Here is a 23,897-nt window from a genome sequence, read left to right on the forward strand (position 1 = left end):
CTCTCTCACCTCCATCAGCAGAGCCCTGCTCCCTCACCTCTGAACTTCAGCCTTCTCTGCAGGTTTCTGAATAGCCCACTTGCAGCCTGGTCTTTGGGCATCTGGTGCCCCCTCTCCCCGGAACATTCTATCAGGTCAACTCCTCCTGGCCTCATAGGACTCTGTTTCACAGTATCTGTGAAGGATTTCCTGAACACAAATGCTGTTTGTTGCTCCCACTGCCCAACGCCCCCGGGCTCCAGTGGACCACCTGCCACATGTCCTGAACTGGCCACTGACTCAGTCTGATGCCCCACCTGGATTATACATTCTCTCCATCTCACTCCTGTTGGATCCCCAGTGCAGGGGCCAGCAAAAGTTCCAGGCACTCAGTGTGCACGGAATAGAAATGCAGTCCATGAACTTACACCCTAACAGGGTGTCTCATAAGAGGTAGACTAGGATACAGCCTTAAGAAAGTGCCATCGGCCAAAAGAGAAAAAAGAACGGTGCTCTATGTTCTAAATGTGGGGTTCAAATCAGTGAAACCTTTTTAAAGAACAACATGACATATTTAGCAAACTTTAAGATGCTCAAACCCACGGATGATGCAACTTCCGTGCCTGTGGATCTGAACTACTGAGAGAAACCCTTGATCATGAATGCAAACATGAACGTACCAGTATGTCCACTGGAGCACCATTTGTAAAAAGCACATGATTCAGTACAACCTAAGTATCCCACACTTTACAGCCAGGGTTGTAAGTTATGGCACATCCATTCAGCAGAACAGCATGAAACTGTGAAAAGGAAGGAAGCGGATTCTATGTGCTGAAGAGGAAAGATGTCCAGGATATATGAACGGTGTGTGGGTGGAGTACAGGGCATTGTGTATTGTTTCCTCACATTATCGTTTTTCAAAAATATGTGTCTGTTGAAACACAACATTGTTAACTATACCCTAATATAAAATAAAATAATAAAAATACAATAAATGCAACTAACACAACATTGTTAATCAACTATACCCCAGTATAAAAAAAAATTACGTGTTTGTGTACACATATACACAGACTCTTATCAGAAGGATACACAAGACACTGGTGATGGAGGTTCTTAGAGGGAGGGTGGAGGGAGATGGTGGGGGGGGGCAGCCTGCACTGTGTGTTCTCTTTGAACTTGCTAATCACATGCACACATTACTTTCAAAAACAGATTAACAAGGGCTTTCTGGGTACCTTTTCTGTTGTACATTTCCATATGGCCAAGGAAGGTCCCAATTATTTCCCTCCCCCAAGTCGAACAGACAGTAAAACAGCAACATCCCACGGACGTCACCTACCGTGATCTTCTTGTGGTCAGGAAACTCGAGGCCAAAATAATCTCCTTCCACGAGGTTCAGGTGGCTGCACACCGCATCCAGCAGCACTTTCCCCGGGGCTCTTTGCTGGGAACAGAAACAGCGGGAGTTACGCCCTCTGAGACAGGCAGCTAGGGACGCACACCGCACACCGCGGCTCCCACTACAGGAAGCCTCTTCATGCCAGAGTCTGTAACCGCTCGCCACCAAGCACCGCCACTACACCCTGGTCACCGGCCCCGTGCCCACCACCAATTCCCTTCTCATGCTGCCCTCACACTTAGGTGCTGACCTCTGCCATCTTCTCCCTACCCCAAGGCCAGGCACTACCCCCCTTAAAAATAACAGGCAAATGCCATATGATATCACTTATATGTGGAATCTAAAATATGCGACAAATGAACTTATCTGTGAAACAGACTCACAGACATAGAGAGCAAACCTGTGGTTGCTGGGGGGAGGGGGGTGGAGGAGTGATGGACTGGGAGTTTGGGATTAGCAGATGCAGACTCATACATAGAATGGATAACGACAAGGTCCTACTGCATCGCACAGGGAACCATATTTAGTACCCTGTGATCAATCACAGTGGAAAAGAATATGAAAAAGAATGTATATATATGTACAACTGAATCTCTTTGCTGTACAGCAGAAATCAACACACCACTGTAAATACTTAATAAATTACAGAAATAATAGACTTTATTTTTTAGAGCAGTTTTTGGTTTACAGAAAATTGAGCAGGAAACACGTGGGGAGAGTTCTCACGCACCTCTCCCCACCACACCCAGTGCCCCACTTACTAACATCTTGGGTTAGTATGGTACATTTGTTACAATTGTTGAGCCAATACTGATACATCATCACCATCCAAAGTCCATAGTTTACACTGGGATTCACTCTTTGTGCTGTATCCTTCTGTGGATTTCAACAAACGCATACTATCATAGAGCCCCCATAACCGGATCACACAGGAGAGTTTCACCAGCCTAAACATCCCCTGTGCTCCCTTCGTCCGCGCTCACCATCCCCCAAACTCCTGGCAACCACTGATCATTTTATTGTCTCTCTAGTTTTGCCTCTTCTAGAATGTCATATAGTTGGAATCGTATAGAATGTTGCCTTTTCAGATTGGCTTATTTCACTTAGCAGTATGCATTTAAGTTTCCTCCATTCTTATTGATGAATAATATACCACTGTGTGGATGGACCACAGTTGGTTTACCCATTCACTTGTTGAAAGACAGCTCGGTTGCCCAAGTTTGGGCAATTGTGAATAAAGCTGCTATTAATATTTGTGTGCATTTCTGTAACTTTTCAGCTCATGATCCCATGCCCTTTTTGTGGCAGCTGAAAGCCTGTCCCTGTTCCTCTTGCTTCCCCCTCCACCCCCTGCCAAATGTGGCAGAATGTACGGCTTTCTTCTCTAGACTTTGCATAAACTCTCATCTAGACTTCACAGGAACTGAGGGTAAAGGCCATACGTTATTTATTTTTTTAGGCCATAGGTTATTAATCGCCTTACCCACGATGCCTAAATGCCAACCAGTCTTGTTGAAACGAATGAACAAATGAATACAATTACACATTCCACTGTATTCTCTGTAGTTAAACAGCTACGAGTCTGTCTCCCCAATGAAACTCTGGGCTACCTGGTCACCTTTCTATTCCTACTGGCTAGCGCAGCCCCTGGCACTCCCTCAATGTCTGCTGAAATCAATACTATACATGTATTTTCTATACCCTGAATCTATAAAACCAGTAACTGGAGACGACACTGCCTTGAAACATTTTTCTTGCAGTGTTTGATCTGTGTGGTGAAATTGGATCCATTTTGCAAGTGGGTCGTTAGGAATCTACCAGATAGTGAAGAGAAACCACATATATCATCTTCCCTTTCTACACTTTCGACCCTAAAGAGCTTAGAATCATATGCCTTGGTTTCTCTTCACTATCTGGTAGATTCCTAACGACCCACTTGCAAAATGGATCCAATTTCACCACACAGATCAAACACTGCAAGAAAAATGTTTCAAGGCAGTGTCGTCTCCAGTTACTGGTTTTATAGATTCACTTCCCCTCTGCTAAGAGCAGAGCAATTTAGGAGCCAATTAGTAACACAGGAGACTAATTGGCAGTAGCAGTCAGAGCCTGACAAGTACAATGATGGGCACATCCATTAGGCCACCCAACAGCGTGACCTGAGGGGCTAGCAAAGGTGCTTCCGTGTCCAGTGATAAAGCATATTTCTTTTCTTTTTTTTAAACAGACACCACTTTGTGCTCCCATATTCCTCATGGTTGAAATCCAGAAGATATTCACAGTTATCTAAGGGCATGCAGTAGTCTCCATGGATAATCCCAAACTCCCAGGCTCTAGACTTTGAATGCCTGGTCCAAGGGTCACCAGGAGAGTCGTTTCACTTGCCCTGATGGCAGGACTAACATGTAATGGTGTGTAAACCCCGTCCTTGTCTGTCAAACGTATCCCCCCCACTACCCCAGCACACACACCCCTACGTTTATCCAGTGTTAACAGCTGAACGGATTACTGGTCACCAATCTTATTTCCCACTTCTTTGTCAAAGCAACGCACCCTCAGTCATGCTGAGAGCACTTGGGAATTCACCAGCCAGGCTCACGGGGGGGTCTTGAGTTCAATTCCTCACACCTGCCTCCATAGAACTGTATGAATGACTTAGGCATGGCTACTTGTTCGAGGTCCTCTTCTCTGGCCAGTAAAATCTGCAGAGGCTAGCTAGTAAGAACATGATAGAAACGGGCCAGGTGCTAAGAAGCTGTGGAAGAATTCCTGTATCGTAAGATCTTTTATTTTATTTTATTTATTTATTTATTTATTTTTGCTGTACGCGGGCCTCTCACCGCCGTGGCCTCTCCCGCTGCGTAGCACAGGCTCCGGACGCGCAGGCTCAGCGGCCATGGCTCACGGGCCCAGACGCTCTGCGGCATGTGGGATCTTCCCGGACCGGGGCACGAACCCGCGTCCCCTGCATCGGCAGGCGGACCCTCAACCACTGCGCCACCAGGGAAGCCCCATCATAAGATCTTTTTAAGAGAAGACCACATTCCAGTTTCACAATTCTTCTTTCTCACCATTCTTGACATTTCCTATTTGTTACAAACTGAACCACCAATTATCTGACCAGCTGGCAAGCACTCACGTCTCCCAGAGAATTCCTGGAACTAAGTGAATTTGATAACTTCATCTAGATTTACAGAGTCTGGGAAATGAGACTTTACAATTCAACGCTGCAAGTCTAAACAAGTAAAAAAATCAACATACAATGGATGCCTTTATGGAATGATGTTCAACTCAGCACTTCACGGAACACCCCGAGGAGAGGTAGAGTTACCCCCTGAATCAGGTCCTTTACTGAGTCAGCAGAGATTTTTGTGACCACACTGAGCATATCTTGGTAATGATAAGAGGCTGGAAATAGACGCTTGGAATCTAGTTAATATATAAGCCTGGTCGCAAGTCTTAAAATTTTCCTTAAAATTTATTATTTTGTACAAATCTTTGATGCAAAAATGACTTTTCAATGGGACCCAAATTTTTATATAGGGAGAAGTTAGAGTTTGAACAATATTATATAGTTCCTAAAATTCATCCGTAAAATAGATGCCTTTAATGCATTATATGAATTGTCCTGTGAACACTGGCTATCTTCAGGGGTATAAGGAAAGCCAGCATGTAGAATTACTAGAAAGTATTTATAAGGGTTGAAATGCAGTCACTAGATGACAATTTCATGGGTAAACGGACACGGCATTAACTTCCCAATGTATACCAGGCAGCTATGGCCTAAAATGTTCCTAGATAGGCTTCACAATGCCAAAGTTCAGGGACACTGTTTCCCTTTCTTTTAGGGGTTGGTGTAGAAATGTCTGGGTTTAATCAATGCACCCAGGGCTGAATTCCGCTTCAGAGAAAGCATCTCAGAGAAGGGAAGCAGGAAGAGTTTTATCCACATTCTTTAAGAAAAATTATCCCCTCTTTCTTTCCAACAGTGGATTCACTCAGTCCACAGCATCGTTTCTTTACACTTGCCTCCAATGAATTTTTTGAACTTCACATTAAAAGCAATTTTGCTCAAAATTCACACCACAGGATATAAAATGGATGGTAGCAATGGTTGCACAACCCTGTGAATGTACTTAATACCACTGAATTGTACACTTAAAAATGGCTAAAATGGTAAATCTTTTGTTGTGTTCATTTTACCAAAATTTAAAAATGCAGAAAAAAAGACCAAAAAAAAAAAAAAAGGAACTGAGGATGGCGTTCACATCTACATACAAATGACTGAAGGGAGTTACTCACAATAGAATCTGTTTAAACTATTTTTAAGAACAAGAAAATCAAGAATCCACCTCCTTTACATTAGATCTTCGAGAAACACTGAGGGGTAGGACCCAGCTCAAGTTGAGCGTCTGTGAAGAGCCGTATCACACGGGGAGAATGAGTGATATCCGTGTGTGCGCTAAAGGGCTGTTAATATTTCTCAGCACAAAAGGTTCTTTTACGTGTCTGGCGAAGAAAAAGGCATGATATGAACATCGTTGGAAGTAACCACAAATTACGCACCTGGGGCAGGCTTTGCACGAGACAGATGATGGGGTTCAACAGCTACAAAGCCACCAGCCCTTTGTTGCTAAAACAAACCTATAAATGAGTCAATAAAGTCTGGATGTGGGGAAAGGTGGCAACACCGTAGACTAGGCTGGCAGAACACAAAGAGGAGACACTCAGGAAATTCATCTGTAAACGTACTTTCTCAAAGAGTAACTTACTTTAAGATACATACACACACACACACACACACACACACACACACACACACACACACTTACGGCTGCACAAATTATCATACACGAGGAAGGAAAAACAAATCACTTAGGCTTCATCTGAAAACCTGTATCTGTTAGAAATGGTTTAACATGAAAGGGACCTCATGATGAATGTTTTTCAAATTGTCCCCAAGTGTTTGTACTGGGGCTGAGGGGGGCAGATCTCTGAGACTCCCACACCCTCTAAGAAACTAAGAGTCTGGCTGGCCCCGCACATGGCCAGTCTTGATTAAAACAGTCCAGAAGTGAAGAAACCAAATAGCGATCATGCGTCGTATTTTGGAGAACAAACCGATAATTAGTGAAACCACATAAGCAAATTTTTGTCACTTGTTTCTCACTGGCTGCTTTAAATTATGCTCCAAGAGACGTCTGAAGTTTAATCTAGTGCACAAATAAGGTGGCTGACTGCTCACTGTGCGCCCCCACTGCTTTCTCCATTTTGAAGAGGCTTTTCATGGAATCCTATAAAATTAAATTTTAGGAGGAGGTTTACATTCTTGGGGAGTGTCTGGCAACTAAGTACTGAATAAGAAATAGTATGAACATTCACACAGAGCTTCAAGCTATTAAAAACTGTGAATCAAAGTCCTTTTGGTTTATTGTGCCTTTAAAATATGTCTATGCCTTCAGGTTATTTCTATTACATCAAGTTTTATGAGGAAGTATTTTTTTTTTCCTCTAAAAGAATAAAGACAATTCTTTCCAGGTTGGGGGTGTCTTCTACACCCTCTCCCCACCTCATCAAAGGGTCTGAACAAAGGAGTCACCCTACATGATACAGCCAAAATCTGCCTTGCTGAAATAATCTCATAGACAGAAATTGATAAAGATAACATTTGACCAACTTTACAAAATATGCGTCAGCTGAGGTTTCAGAGAGCTGTTTCTGGAAGTATTTTGTTTTTCTCTCCTTTGGGATTAAGGTAACCAAGACAACTAGGGCATGCTCTTCTACAGCAGAAGGGAATGGCTTCTCTCAAAGGCCTCAGCCCTTTTTCCTACCGTTAATACCTATTAGAATATTGTTCAAATTTCCATAACCCACTAACCCTCACCACAGGTGTCGTTAACATGGCAGATTTCCTCCTGGCCCTTTGGTGGTTTTTGACCAGATGGGTAGAAGTATTAATAACCATGATGGCTTACGGAGCCTGGGGTACATCTGTCAAGTGAGTAGCCACATGCAGGCACTGTGCTAGGGGCTAAGGGAATGGAAATCAATACAAGTATCTCTCGCTGAGTCGGAGGTTAGAGAATAAAGCAGCTAAATTAGAAGGTATGGTAAGTGCTACGTGAGAGAGTGAGAGTGACAGAGAGAGAGAGAGAGAGAGAGAGAGAGAGAGAGAGAGAGAGAGCGCACATGCACTCTAGTGTCTTTTCTTATAAGGACACTAATCCTATCGGATCAGGGCTACACCCTTATGACCTCATTGACCTTACTTCTTTATTCCAAATACATCCACACTGGGAGTCGGGCTGTCAACATAGAAATTTGGGGGAGTGGGGACACAATTCAGTCTATAGTAGGTGGAGCCAGGAAAGGACTGGAGATACTGTCGACCCCTTAGGATCAATGTGAGGATTAAATAAAACTCTGACCGCAAAGTATTTAGCAAAGACCCTGGCACGTAACACAAGTTCTCTATACTGTTGCTTCTACTGTGATGGGGAAATGTTAGTTTATAAAATTAAGGGCAGGGGAATGGGCTGACATTGAGGAGGATGTCCCATTTCCCAACCCCAAAGGCATGTCTCTGCAACGTCATGGGATGGAAAGCCTGGCTACCACATCTGTGTGTGTGTGACCATGTCCCCAAGGGCAGAGTCCGTAGCCAGGTATGCTTATTCTGCCCTAGAATTCTGCTGGAGGCGATTCGGAGCAGTGCTTCTCTGATTGGTGTGCCCATCGATCACCTGCAGACGCTGATTCGGGAGGGCTGGGGTGAGGCCCAAGAATCTGCATTTCTAACAAGCTCCCAGTGGATGCTGCAAAGACTCTGCTTTGAGAGCCAGGTGCCAGTCATGTCGATACGTGGACCCCCACCAGGCAGAGCCGGCGCACTTGGCGGTCTCTGGCTCCAATCTCCATTTCGGGATAACTTCAAGCTTGAGACGCAACCGTAGCAAATAACACTGAACCCACTGTCACGGGCCGAATTGTGTCTCAAAAAGACATGAAGTCCTAACTCCTGGTCCCTGTGAATGAGATCTTATTTGGAAACAGGGTCTTTGCAGATGTGATCAAGTGAAGATGAGGTCATTAGGGTGGGCACTAACCCAACAGGAGTGGTGTCCTTATAAGATGGTGTGAAGACAGACACACAGGGATAAGGCCATGCGATGACAGAGGCAGAGACAAGTGATGTGGCTGTGAGCCAAGGAACGCCAAGGACGGATGGTCCCCACCAGCAGCTGGAAGAGGCAAGGAAGGGATTCACCCAGGGTCTCGGAGGGAGTATGGTCCTGCTGGCACCTTGGCTTTGAACTTCTAGCCTCCAGCACGGTGAGAGAATAAAGTTCTGATGTTTCAAGCCACCAGTTTGTGGTACTTTGTTACAGCAGCCCTAGCAAACTCATACAGCCACCTTCCGCAGTGCTGTTACCCACCTCTCAGCCACCTGGGGGCAGAGACGACGCCGTCACGTCCTGCTCTGTTCCTTTCAAACGAAGAGATTATAATGAAATAATGACGTGATAAGTGGATTGGGGATAACATAAACATTCTGGCCTTGAAAATTTCTCTAACTGGAAAAACCAAATAAACTCAGTAAGTAGTACACTCGTGATAGGAGATAATTTTTTCCTGCTTATCGTTAAAAGGTGTTCCTCTTTTTACTGTTGCTGCTCTAGATATGAGCAGTATTCTACAAAGTTCTTTTTACACCCTAAGTCTCTTTTGGACCCTTCCACCCCTGATGGGGGAGGGGCAGGGTCCAGGCTGGGAAGTCCCCCAGCTCACGCAGCCTCCCACCAACCAGCCCTCCGTCCAGAGTTCCCCCTTCCTGACCCCTCAGCATGTAGTCAGCAGCTGCCAGTGAAGCAGAGACCCAAGAATACAATTGGAGAAATCTCATAGGAACTCACCGATCCGTCCATAAATACATTTTTTTCTTAGAAATTTTAGCACAAGGCCACTGCAGACTGGGCTTAATATAAATGATTAAGAAGGTGACACTTGTGGCTAAAGATGGCAGACTGAATACACGCAGCTCATCTCCACGGTACCCAGAAACCCTGTTTAAAAGAAACAGTAAAAGGATGAAAAGAGGAATTCATAGGAAACCGAGAAAATGAGAGAAGAGACAGCGGGTAAGAGATTTCCCCCAAATTCTAGAAGATGACAGAGGAGAAAACTGCAGTCTAATTACAGAGGAGAAGAGAGGCAGCAATAAGGAAGCAGTCAAATTCCACAGAACTACCCAAAAGGTCAGGAACGGGAGACGCCAAGTACTTCCGATAAGGCAGGGCAGAGTGAAAAACTTTTAAAAACATTGTAATTTGTATCCTCATATAGCTCCGAGTTTATAACTAACATAACCCCAGGAGGTTATAAAAAGGAATATTTGGTTAACAAGAAAGAGCTCTTCGAAATGAAAAATAGCACGGCAGAAATTAAAATGTCACTGTGAGAGTTTAAAGATACAGTGGAAAACTCTCCTAGAACCTACACCAGGCGACCAAGGCGTGGCAGCGGGGAGGGGAGGACGGGAGACATTTAGAAAGGCTCAACATCTGAATCATGCGACCCCTACACAGAGAGACCCAAGGGGAAGGGGAATTATGCAAGCATAATATAAGGAAATTTCCAGAACTGAGGAGTATGACTTTCAAGATTGAAAAAGGGCCAGAGAGTATCTCATGGAATGAGCACGATCCATTTCAATGCAAATTATTGGGAAGTTTGGGAACACAAGGAAAAAAAAGATTCTAAAAGTTATGAGAGAGAAAAGCAAAGGCTAGTGAATCAGAATGGCTCAGGACTTCCAGACAGCACACTGGAAGCCAGTACAGAGTCCCAACCAAACCCAGTTATGGGACATCAATAATCATGTCTAAGATGCAGCTGCCCTGGGGGCGGAGGGACCGGTACATCTGCACACCCACAACACACCTAAGGCTGCACCCCGGGGACACTCCGGGCCAGAGGACACAGAGTTGGCGCCAAGGTGACACTCGCCGTGGAGCTGGGATTCAAACTCAGCTTCAGAGAATCTGCTCCTAACCGGCAGCCTCAGAGTCTATTTTCCCTCTTATCTCCTTCAAGACTTCCACCCCTAATTTTGATGATGCAAACTGTCCTGGAGAAAACTTGCTGGGAAAACCAAGGGAAGAGGCTGACATTTGCAACTGCTGTAACTTGGGGGCACCAAAGCCGGTCGGTAGGACATACGGTCTGATATATATGGAAGGTGTGACCGTAGTACGGCACAGCCCCTGCAGGCCAGGGTGAGTGTCACATAAACCAGTCGTGACCTGCTGCAAAGGCAGGACTCCTTAGTTAACCAAGAAATGGAACAGCGGAAATGTGGGAGATGTTTCTCAAGCTGTGTCTCCAGCCCCTGGGGGTCTTAGAGAGGCAGTATAATATAATTAAGAACACAAACTCTGGAGGCATCTGTCTTCTTGCAAATTCCCCATCACTCCATGGCAGTGTGACCTGGGATGAGGTTACTCTTTGGGCCTCGGCTTCCACTTCTGTAGAATGGGAGCAGGACTGAAACACCTCATAGGATGTAGTGAAGATTAAACAACTCAGCATACAGCAAGCCTAAGGACGGTACCCAGAACTCAGCAAACTCTACTGGGTATTAGCTATGATGGTGATGACGATGATGATGAGAAGGGGAGGAGGAGGACGAGGGGGACAAGGGGGAGGAGGAAAATGACTCAAAGCCCAACGGTGGACCCAGTAGCAGCCTTGGCCGCAAACACTGTGATCGCCATTGCTGTGAGATGCCAAGTAGAGTTAAGAACAGGAGCTACAACTATAAAACCAAAGTCTGGGGAGCCGGGACAAGTCTTTCATTCTGGGGGAAAGTAGCTAAATGTTGAGGCCTGCCCATCTACCGGGTGCACAAACGCAGCAATTCTTCCTCAGTGCTGCGGCTCCAAGGGTGGCCACGGTGTCTGGGGTGGGGGACACACTGTGCTCCTTGTTCCCTCCACACTGAGCCCCAGCGTTCAGAACACTCATTAAACACACTTCAGATTGGATTTCAGAGTCCCGACTCCGGGCCGCAAAGAGAATGGATCCTTTCAGCTCCTTTGCTGTAATTTAGTTACATTAGAACCACAGTGTCATTAGTACAGAACTGTCCATCTTCCTTCATTCCAAGACTTTGTGCGTGTGTGTGTGTGTGTGTGTGTGTGTGTGTGCGCGCGCGCGCAGACGTGGTAGAAGGTTTCTATTGATTTCCTGCAAACCTGTAATATGTGAAAAAAACAAAAATGTTTATAGAGAATTTGGTTATTCATAGTGCAGGGTTTGTCTGCTCTTGACCTTGACACATTCATTGGCTTTTGATCACAATTAGAAGTAGATGAAAAAAAAAAGTCCAAGATTTACTGAAATTAAAAAAATCTTGCTTGACACTTTGTTCCTTTAAATATCCATTAGACAGGGAATAAAGTATCCCACAGATAATGAATAAGGCAAGTATAAACCAGATTCGGACGGCTCAGGGGAAGCATAGCACCCCTTCCAGCAACAGAAACATGCTCTCCTCTTTCTTATGTCTATTTGCTTTGGCACTTTTTTCTCTGGACTCCGTGGTCTAATTAAACCTCAAAAGTGCATTCAGGTCCCTGAGCCTGAACTTTCTGAAAATACACCTAATATCATACCTTGCCCCCCAAAATTATTATCCCAAAGGAAGAAGAAAAGCAGATACTTTGTTGAATTTAGCTTAACATCTGAACAGAAAGGTGAAGCCTTTGTAAAACCCAGCGACACCCGGGGTTCCCGGTTCTCATTCTTCACGTGCACATGAGCTCTTCGGTCATGTCTCAGAAACACGACCTTCCTCAGAACCAATCTCCAAGGCTCTTGGAGAACCTCCAAGGACATTAAGTGAAAGAAAAATCATTTTACATGTTTACAGACACTTTCAACAGAAAACATTTTTTAACATTTTTCAATTAGTAGGGGGAATGAGCACGTTTTCCCCATCCTGAAAAGGGATTTTAAAATTATTTCTTACACAGAAGGCTTTTAAATTAAAAATATGTAAATCAAAGGGTGAAAACATAGCTTGTCAGATCCTTTAAGAATCCTCGGCTCTGGAGTCCCCAGAAAACTTCCCAAACAAATACTATTATTTTTCCATCTTTTTTCATGCACTTCTCAGGGTGGGGTGGGCTCCAGCCCATAAATATACGTTCATGTATTTGCAAGGAGATCAGAGCTACAGGCAGAGTTAGGACTTCTCTTCCTTTGAAAAACTGGCAAGCTCAGATGGATGGAAGCCCAGAAGCTCGAGACTTAGGGAAAAGAGACAAGTAAGTACAGAACAAAAATACAAGATGCATATCTAGAAGAGACAGAGGTAGAATGGTGGCTCCCAGGGGCAGGGAGTCAGGTGGGGACAGAGCTCAATTTGGGAAAATGAAGAGAGGCCTGGAGCTGGATGGTGGTGATGGATGCACAGCACTGTGAATGTATTTATTGCCACTGAACTGTATGCTTAAAAATGCTAAAGATGGTAAATTTTATACCTTTATTTTAGGTGTGTTTTACCACAATTAAAAAAAAAAAAAAAAAGGAAAAAATATCCCCAAATACTGACAGTCTGGAAGGAACTGGTAAATTTAGAGGTGAGGGGTAAGAAAAAGTCAAGTACCACACAGGGTATTTTCATCATAAAGATAGAGGGGAACCTAACATTTGAGGCATTTCCAGTGGACGAAACCATTACTTACTATACGTATAAAAACATGCGAGATTACATTTGAGAGCCGCACGGTGGGAAGACACGGGTTCTAGTGTCCTCAGGTTATAACTTCCATGCCAGGCTATGTTGCCCAGACTGGGCACTGATTTTCTCTTCTGAGCAATGGAATGGTGATATCCCCTACTGAGGTGTCTGGGAGAAGTAAATGAGGGAAATACACACCAAGTGCCAAGCACCGGGGCCCGAGTTTAGCAGAGACTCAAGAAATATTAGTCAACCATTATGCTTCATTTTTAGTGGAAACTTTTTCCAAGTTATTTCCAACTTTTGGTAGCTACGCAAACTCCCTCTTAAGCATTTTTAAGCCTCACTACACTTTAACCACCATGAAATAAAATTTATATTTGCTCTTATATTCCAGTATCTTCTGATGAGGGACTGGGGAATCAAGATCCATTGATATTAGAGGAAGTCGGGTGGGTGGGAAGCAGACTGTATGATGAACAAACTAAGAAAGCACTAAAAAGCGATAAAAAACTGGATGTATTCACTGTGGATAACAGTCCTTTCCTGCCAGCAAGCTGCTAGAATAAGACGAAATACAAGCACATAGACCCTAGAATTCGGCAAAAGAAACTTACAGACAAGTATACAACAAAAGTACGGAAGGCACATCCCCAAATACGACCCGTCTGTTAGAAGGACTGAAAGCCTGAAAAGAATGCATTTTTAAGTATCAGACAACAAGCTCCTTGAGTGTTCGTAAACCACAGCACTGACACACAAGATCGTTCTGCACGGTTTACATACGGATTCTTTAAGTTCTTATCAACTCAATAGAAAGGAACGCTGACCACCAGCCAGGATTTAATTAAGGAACTAATTGCAGTATAGCAATGATTCCGAGGGGCCTCTGAATATCAGGCTCACCTGGAGACGTCAAATCGTCCATCTCCGCTAACCCCATGCAGCCCTAGAGAGTCTCAAAAGCATGAAGAGTTTGGAAAAGGAACCCGTGCCCCCTGAAACAATTCTGATCCACACACACCTCACACACGTTCGTGGCACATGAGAACTTGGAAACCATGCAGCTTACTCTTTTATGGCATCCTTCTCGAATTCACCAGTTTGAATACCTTGTTGACACTTTTTTTCAGGACAATTCCCTTGTATTTCTCCTCTGCTTTTGACTTCTGTCACTTATGGTTACCATCTGACTTATTACATAAATAATTCCCAAATAGCTTCTCAAGTCAGTTCTATCAGAAACAGTTCATCTACTAAATTAGATGTTGTCACTCCTCTGCTCAAAACTCAAGAGTAAAAGCCAGAGTTCTTACAATGGAAATCAGGGTCCCAGGGGGCTTGCTCCATCCCCGCATCACCATGTCACCCGCATCTGATGGCATATCCAACTGCTTCCCCCCACCCCTGACTCACTCTGATCCAGCCATTCTCAGCATATCAGGTACACACCAGCCTCAGGGCCTTTGCACTGACTGCTCCGTCTGCCTGGAAGGCTCTCTCCCCAGAAATCCTCGCTGATAATTCCCTCACCTCTTTGGAGTCTTTGCACAAATGTCAGCTTCTCAATGGGGCTGACCTTAAGCACCCTACTTAAAACTACAATTTATCCCCACACCTCCATCCTCTTATTCTGGTCTATTTCTTCCATTTTTCCCTTTCAGTTATAATTCTCTAGCACCCAAAACAGTGCATCTCTTCATAATGTTTCTTTCTCTTTTTTTTTGGCCACGCCGTGGCACGTGGGATCTTAGTTCCCCGACCAAGGATCGAACCCATGCCCCCTGCAGTGGAAGCGCGGAGCCCTAACCACTGGACCGCCAGGGAATTCCCCATAATGTTCCTCATACATGGTAGTCTCTCTCTGGTAGAATGCACGCTCTGCCAGAATATGAATCTTTGTCTGTTTTGTTCACTAGAACAGCATGATACACAGAGGGTGCTTGTAAAGATTTGCTGAACGGATGGATGAATGAATGAAACCATTTTAAAACCACAATTCTCACGAAGACTATAATAGCACAGTCCTTAACAAAAACAACACTAAACTGGAGTCTAGATTCTTATGCCAATTTGAGAATATACTTTTATTTCAAGAAATTGTTGCCCAAAGAGTTGACATCTTCCAAAAGCCATACATGGAAGCCACTCATGAAAGGCCAACCTTAGGGGAAATGTTAAAAGGAAAATGAGAAAATGAAAGACAACATTCTATTGATCGGGAAACATATGTCAAACTGGGCACGATGTGCAACAAATCAAGCCATGTAACAGTCACCAGGGACAGAAACACCTACGGGAAGACGGTACTGCACAGTGAAACCGTCACATCACAAACAGTAATCGGCCATGGGGCCTCTCTGCCTTATCCTTCAGGTGGCTTTTGTGAATATACTATATATGTGAAAGGAAAGGAGCGTTTGCGTTCTTTATAGTGCTATGCAGCAGCTACACCAATGTGCTGACAACTCCTGATGCAGTGCTTCTGGAGTGTCTGGAATTTCAGTTTCCTTTTGAACTGGTTCACTAGTTTGCTCTTGTGTGTGATTATTTCAAAATTTGGTAAAGAGAAAGATGCCTTGGAGTTAGCACATCCTGTTGTTAACTCATACCAGCTCTCAGGTTTTGGCTCAGTGCAAGCCCCCTGTGACAAAACCTTGTTTAAAAGTAGAATATCCCATAAACAAGGTTTTATCACAGGGGGCTTGCACTGAGCCAAAACCTGAGAGCTGGTATGAGTTAACAACAGGATGTGCTAACTCCTGGGCGTATATATATGGAGAAAAACATGGTCCGAAAGGATACATGCACCCCAATGTTCACCGCAGCACTGTTTACAACAGCCAAGACGTGGAAGCAACCTAAATGTCCATTGAGAGACGAATGGATAAAGAAGATGTGGTACATATATACAACGGAGTATTACTCAGCCATTAAAAAGAATGAAATAATGCCATTTGCAGCAACATGGATGGACCCAGAGATGGTCATACTGAATGAAGTAAGTCAGACCGAGAAAGAGAAACTGTATGATATGCCTTACATGTGGAATCTAAAAAGAAATGATACAAACGAACTCATCGACAAAACAGAAATAGACTCATAGACTTAGAGAACGAACTTATGGTTATGGGGCAGGGTGGGGGGAAAGGATACTTAGGGAGTTTGGGATCGATATGTACACTCTGCTATATTTAAGATGGATAATCAACGAGGACCTACTGTACAGCACAGGGAACTCTGCTCAATATTATGTGGCAGCCTGGATGGGAGGGGAGTTTGGGGGCAAATGGATACATGTATATGTATGGCTGAGTCGCTTTGCTGTGCACCTGAAACTATCACAGCGTTGTTCATCAGCTATACCCCAATATAAAATAAAAAGCTAAAAAAAAAATTTTTTTTTTAAAGGTAGAACAGGGCTTCCCTGGTGGCGCAGTGGTTGAGAGTCCGCCTGCTGATGCAGGGGACGCGGGTTTGTGCCCCGGTCCGGGAAGATCCCACATGCCGCAGAGCGGCTGGGCCCGTGAGCCATGGCCGCTAAGCCTGCGCGTCCGGAGCCTGTGCTCCGCAACGGGAGAGGCCGCAACAGTGAGAGGCCCGCGTACCGCAAACAAACAACAAAAAAAAGGTAGAACATCCCAGCAATCAGCATTTTAGTGATACTTCAATTTTCTGTCCCATCACCACTATTCAGAGTTCAGTGGCGGGAAAATAAAAGGCAAATAAATGTAAGATATATAATAAAAAGCACAGGTATAGATCATGTCTTTTATACAAAATCCTGCCCAATTCTAATTCAGTAACGTGGGCAGCCTACGGTCTCCCAATATCACCACTGAGAGAAAAGCCATGTTTGAAACATACAGATGTTTCTGAAAAAGCAAAAGCAAGCAGTAAGAGCTATCTTTAAAAACAGTCCTCTGTGGTTCAATAGCCTTCGAAACATTCACCTGCAGTGGTGACAAACAGCAAGGGATGCACGCAACTGAAAACTCAGTGTGTTCCCCTCAATTTTGGGTTATTCAGGGTGACGGCATTCTGTCAATGGAGTGGACTTGTTAAATGCGTTCTGTCCAAATTTACAAACAATCACGTTAGTGCTAAAGCCAAATTAAACTAAAATACCGGGGGGCAATAAGCATGTTTTTGAGACAGAGTCTGTCACCTGTTGAAAATTAAATACACCCTGATAAGAAATAGAGTTCACAAGTTTGCCTAGAAATTGGGTACTTAAGATTCAATTCCGGCCGAGAGAGGCCAGAAAAAGGTCTAGTTTTTAAAAGCTTGGATCGGCCCTTCACCGCCTAATTTCTTAGTTCATCATGCAAGATGACTTTAACAAATAAAAGAAATGCTAATTAGAGCCCCATATACTCACGGGTATATGCTGGCACTCTATTTTACGAGACCTCTGTGAAAATTACGGATTGGTCTCTCTTCCTTAAAAGGCATGATTAGCCCAAATTGCACCTAAGCAGGAGAGAAGACTCAGAAATGAATTTATTTGGAAAGGAAAGCAGGGAACAAATTCATAGAAAGTAGAATGGTGGTTATCAGGGGGAAAGGGGGTAGAGTTTCAGATTTGCAGATGGAAAAAGTTCTGGAGAGGTGTTTTACAAGCATGGGAATATACTTAATACTACCAAAGCGTAAACTTAAAAATGGGTAAGGTGGGAAATGTTATGTGTTTTTAACCACAATTTGAAAACAGAAAAGAAAACAAGGAAGACTAAATCTCCAAGTCTGAGCCTGTGAAAACAAATCTTTCTTTCTTTAAGTACACTATAGGCCAGCCTGGTTTAATTAACTGCATGGAACAAAAGTATAAAGCATTAAGTAACACACTACAGGCAGGCAACACACATGCACCTGGATGTTCTTTGGCATATATTTATTCATTACCAAGCAGAGTGAGCCATGCGCGCCTTTATGTTTGATTTTCATTCATTTTTCAAGACAGTCAAATCTACTGATGGATTACCCGATGGAAAAATTTCAAAAGCATTTATTATATCATTAACAGCTCCGTTTCAGCTCAATGTGCCTCCAAGGCTGTCAGGCAAACCTATGAAGAGCGGCGAGAAAACAAGCTTTGTTTTCTCTGCTGAAATGCCCGGTGGCTGTTTCAGGGTATTGGGAACAAAGTGCAGCTTTCAGACTTGGTGGTTCCAGTTTTTTTCTTTTCTTTTTTTTTTTTTTAACACGTAAGACATTAACTCTAAACAACACGCTGTGCTGTAGCAACCCCCCAGCTACGAATTCTTTCTGTAGGACAGCTCTAGCAAGACCAAACTGGAAACGCGATAAATAGTAAGATAAATAAATGCTCTTGAAAGATCTTCCGAGTGTGTGTTCAAGAGGGTACCTCTCTGGTTTATCAATGACTTTTGACCCACGTGTAATTTTGAATGAGGGAACCTGATTTTGCCTTCACAGGTACAAGATGCATTAGCAAGATAGGTAGGCCCTGCATTTCCCCTGGATCTCAGCTTGTAACCCTCCACCCAGAAGTCTGCAACAGTTCACGAATGAAGAAGCTGGCAGAGTGCTAAAGAGACTGTTTACTCCAAAAATGACCAGCCTAACCTGAATTTAATCAGCAAGCCAACGAGGCAAGCAGGAGCCTTCATTTTTAGGAACATCATACGGTTACCCAAATACCAAGAACACTACATACGAGAGAGAACAAGGAACAAAGGTCAATGGTTTTATTAATCAAATCAATAATAAGCTGAGTGTAAAGATGGATCGATCTAATGATATTGTTAAAAAAAGGTAAATATATATTTCTAGAAGTATTGTTTCAGTACTCATGGGAAGATGGCTGTTGAAATACAGGAAAGAATTTCTCCTACTACAACATCAGATGCATAAACTCAGCCCCGCTGGTGCAAAAGACTGAATGTATGTGTCCTCCCAAAGTTCATATGTTGAAACCTAATCCCCAATGTGATGGTATTAGGAGGTGGAGCCCTCATGAATGGGATTAGTGCCCTTTTAAGCGAGATCCCCAAGAGTTCTCTTGTCCCTTCCTCTGTGTGAGGACACAGGGAGAAGACAGCCATCTAGAAACCAAGGCTGGGTTCTCAGCAGACACCAAATCGGCCAGCACCTTGATCTTGGACTTCCCAGCCTCCAGAACTGTGAGGCATAAATTCCTAGTGTTTATAAGCCACCCAGTCTATTGTATCTGTTACAGCAGACCAAACTAAGACCTCTGGGTACTATATCAAAACAAATTTTACATCTGAAAGAAGAATAGTGGGAGGAGAACTTTACCCATATCATTGGGAATATGACCAACCATGAAGAATACATCTGCTCTTGTCTTTCTGCAGAGAGGTGACCTCTGAGGTACGGAAGGATTCAGGAAGAGAGGTACGGGACACGGAGATTTAGCAGGTAGCAGAAAATAGAAGCCAGCAAAGAAAATTTAACGTTAGCGAAATTCACAACACCTAGTTCTCCGCTTCCTAAGAACGGCAAACCCGGGACCATTCCAACAACAAATACTGTGGACGCAGCTGACTCCAAACTCAAGAGCAGCCAACCCTGTGGCTGATAATGGAGAGCCGGGCTGTCGTTCCAACCAGAGAAACAGGACAGGCTGGAGCTCCAAGACTACGGGAAAGGGAAAGTAAAAACTTACAAGAAAGGAGATTTTTAGCTTAGAGAGAATGAATATCCTAAAATAAAAGTATTCAACTGCATAACAGTTTGTCTTGGAAAGCAATGAGCTGCCACCTCCAACAGGGTCTAACTATAAATGGGATGGGAGAGAAGATGCCAGCTTCAGGAAGAAGGTTGCTCTTCCTGCCTCGTGGTGTCTTCTTCCCCCCAAATCCCAGATAGCAGTAGTCGTCCCTCTTGCCTTCTAATTCTTTTCTTACTCCTGGGTGGGCCCATGGTTAGCTGTTTTTTTTTCTTTTTTAAAGAAAGGTTACAGTTATAAGATATAATACGAGGCAGGATATTCTGTATCTAGAGAAGCTCAGGTACCACCAGATACAAAGACACACTGGGATCCAGTGGGGAAATAGAAAATCACTTGACACAATATGGTGCAAGCAACTCAGAAGGAATGAAACAGATCTATTAATTAACGGCAACCTGCATGCACGTGCGGGTGTGCGTGTATGTGCCCACAAATGACTTGCACAACAAAATTTACAGAGGAACTGGCAATCTGTATCTCAAATAAATATTTATTTTGTAGAAGACAGCTGGTTTCCTATTGCAGCTAGTAGAGGCTGTCTGTCCAGGTCCACACTGTGCCAATTCTTCCCCCAGCATCCAAAACTCAAGATCTTTCCACACTCTCTTCCACACATCACCCCCTCCCCAACTAAATAAAACCATGTTACCATTACAATTTAAAGGAAACTTGAAATCTGCCACTTTTTTTGGGGGGGGGAGTTCCACAAAAGGTTAGTTAAGTCTGTTTAAGGGACAGAATTGAAAACACATGATATTAAAAAGACATCTGAAAAAAATCTAAAGATTAGTTGGATGAGTACTGAAAAGGAGTGAAGGAGGGGGAGGCCTACAATTTGGGATTTCCCATAAATTGGATCCAATTTTGGCCCCGAGGGAAAAGAAAGGAGACTATCAAATGAATTGCGTTTATGGAGAGAATAAATCCCTTCGACATTTCCCAGCTGAAAGAAAAAAAGTACTGTGATTAATCACGGTCATTTTAGTCACCATCCCAAAGAAGTCACTAAGTTTCTAGTATGATGAACTCCTCAAGGCATTTCCCCTGATGTCAAGTCCTTTGGGTGCTCACAGATGTATTTCAGTTTCACGGGATGAAAAAGTTCTAGGGACTGGCTGCACAGCAACATGAATGTACTTAACAGTGAACTTCAAAAGGGTTAAGGTGGTAAGTTTTAGGTTACACGTATTTTACCACAAGTAAAAACATTTTTGAAAATCTATTAGGAGAAAGACAGACAATATTAAATGTTGGTGAGGACGTGGAGCGTCCTGGGACGTATTATTACGTCGTATTATTAAGAACTCCTGGGAAAGGAAGCGAGTGCCACTCCTCTGGGAAACTGCTGGGCAGTTTCTAAGCTGAGTGTATGCAGAGACCCAGCAGTTTCATAAAATGAGAGGGAAGTCAGTATATATATTTATGTATTCAGCAAAAGACATTGTGTAACAGCCCCAAATCAGAAACAATCCATCATCAGGAGGAAGAATAAATACACTGTGGTGTTCATTCCAGCAATGAGAATGCACACACTGTGGCTGCAGGAACACCACGGATGAATCTCTCACACACGATGTCCAATGAAAGAATTCACACAAAAGAACACACGCTGTTGAGCCTCCGCATTCATGGGTTTCTGCACATTCAACTAACCACAGATACGGAGAGCTGACTGTATTCCACCACTTTATATAAGGGACTTGACCATCTGTGGATTTTGGTATCTGGGGGGGGTGGGGGTGGGAATCCTGAAACCAATCCCCTGAGGATAACAAGGGATGACTGTAGTTGATTCCATGGATCATGAATCCATTTGCCATACTAATCTACAGTGTTAAAAATCAGGATAGTAGCTATCCTGGGTGGGGGAAGCAATGACCAAGAGAGACTTTGGGGGGCGTTGAACATCTATTACTTGATCTGGGTGAAGGACACCTGAGTTGTTCACCTTGTGATCTGGGCATGTTTCTGTATGAGTTTTATACTATAATAATGTTTTTAAAACTTACTGTTCGGTTTTTTTTTTTAAGATTTTTTTTTTTGATGTGGACCTTCTTTTTAAAGTCTTTATTGAATTTTTTACAATATTGCTCCTGTTTTATGTTTTGGTTTTGTGTCCAGGAGGCATGTGGGATCTTAGCTCCCTGACCGGGGATCGAACCCGCACCCCACTCCTGCGTTGGAAGGTGAAGTCTTAACCACTGGACCGCCAGGGAAGTCCCTAAAAGTTACTGTTTTAACTTGGTAAGAGTTCATTTATTTTTATGACTGACCTAACTCTATGCTCCTAAAATTTGGCAAAGATCTAAGTCCTGGATTCTTACTCCTCCAGTCAGGTTTCTGCATGCAATATTAACTTGCAATAGTTTAGAACAGCAATCTGCCACGCTAGGCCCACACACCGCCTGCTCGAGGGATATCGTCTGGATAGTCACAAGAACGCTGATTCTGTCCTGTATGTAGATTCTCCCTGTTGCCTTGGTGGGTTTCCGCCAACATCCCTCCCAGACGAGGGACGAATGAGCACCAGCCAGGGGAGGACCTGTTCACCCTCTTCCGTGTTATGCAAACGCGATCTCCTGGTAAGATGAGTTCTGAAACATGGACAAAAGGGTGGAAGGACCACTCCCCAGTGCTGACCTTCTACTGAAGTACCCGTTCCTTGGCATGCAAAAATAGTAAAAACCACGTGCTTCAAGAATGTCTACAGCATAGAAATAGGAAACATACAGGATTGGCCTAAGTGCCATCATATACCAAAGGAAGCCCCATAACATAATGAGGTTTCAAGACAGTGCTGTTTATTATTCCGTAATAATAACTGCCACTTGGTAGCCAGCAATTCTTCTCCTTCTTTTTATTTTCACAAATGTTCCTTCCAAGTTATTTGCCGATCAGGCTGGGAAACCTTCATTAGTTCCCAATGGTTCCCAACAAAGTGTCTCCAATTGCTTTAACAGCACCGACTTCACTTTCTCTATCCAGTTCAGCTAAGAAATTTCAATTACCTTGGTAATGTCTCAACAAAAAGAACCCCACGATGCCCTCCATGATTGGTACTACGAAAGCAGTCAAGAGTCACAGAGGCCAATAGGTGGAAAAGTCTTCACTGGTGAAAGGCAGAAGCACACACCCTGACGAGCCCTGGAAGGTGGTCTGGCCCATCAGGACCTGATGCTTCCAGGGGTCTTCCTGGCCCAAAGGGGAAAAAGGAAAGGAGTTTGGGAAAAGAATGGCTGTGAAGGTACAGGCTGTGGAAGATGCTCAGAACACATACAAGGTTTGCTCAACACGTTTTGACCACAAAAAAATAGACCAGTGGGCTTCCCTGGTGGCGCAGTGGTTGAGAGTCCGCCTGCCGATGCAGGGGACACGGGTTCGTGCCCCGGTCTGGGAGGATCCCACATGCCGCGGAGCGGCTGGGCCCGTGAGCCATGGCCGCTGAGCCTGCGCATCCGGAGCCTGTGCTCCGCAACGGGAGAGGCCACAACAGTGAGAGGTCTGCGTATCGCGAAAAAAAAAAAAAAAAAAAGACCAGTGAGGGCTCCATATCTTTTCTGATGGTAGTAAACAATCTATTTTCTTTTGTAGACATTAGAAAAAGAGGTCTGTAAAGGCAACATATCAAAAAGTGGACTCTTTCCAGAAAATGTCAAATCATTATTCCATCAAGCTATTCAGACTCCACGAATGAATCATGAAGTTCAGCTTGGTTACAATCTGCAGACAGTTGTAAATTAAATGTGAAAACTCTGAATGCCCAGGTTACCCATTACATAATAAATCTTACATAAGGAGCAGTAAGCACTGTGCTTTCCTTGTCTTTACTGCCAAAATACACAGGCTGGATCAGATGTAGCAAGATTTCCTCATGAAAATGGGATTTCCTTCGTGAAAGGCTGGGCGATAAAGTCTGAAAGCAACTTGACCTTTTATTCTTTCCGAGCCACAAACTGGAACACAAAGAAAACTAGGAGCCACCAGAACTAAGAAAACACCTTAGAAACCAAGACTATACCAAAATTCAAATGTATAGATGAAATAAAGGATTA

The 23,897-nt window shown here is 43.8% G+C and overlaps 1 protein-coding gene across 4 annotated transcripts in view; it reads right to left on the reverse strand.

Moving 5' to 3' along the window:
• Positions 1-23,897, reverse strand: part of FARP1 (FERM, ARH/RhoGEF and pleckstrin domain protein 1) — a 292,071-nt gene that overhangs the window by 107,092 nt on the left and 161,082 nt on the right. For all 4 annotated transcript variants that reach the window (XM_029209915.1, XM_029209911.1, XM_029209914.1 and 1 more), the window contains exon 3: positions 1,322-1,426. In XM_029209915.1, the coding sequence (XP_029065748.1) occupies positions 1,322-1,426 (105 nt within the window). The remainder of the gene's footprint in view (positions 1-1,321; positions 1,427-23,897) is intronic.

Source organism: Monodon monoceros, unplaced genomic scaffold (genome assembly GCF_005190385.1).
Source record: "Monodon monoceros isolate NGI ecotype Baffin Bay Population unplaced genomic scaffold, NGI_Narwhal_1 Super_Scaffold_8, whole genome shotgun sequence".
Taxonomy (NCBI): Eukaryota; Metazoa; Chordata; class Mammalia; order Artiodactyla; family Monodontidae; genus Monodon; species Monodon monoceros.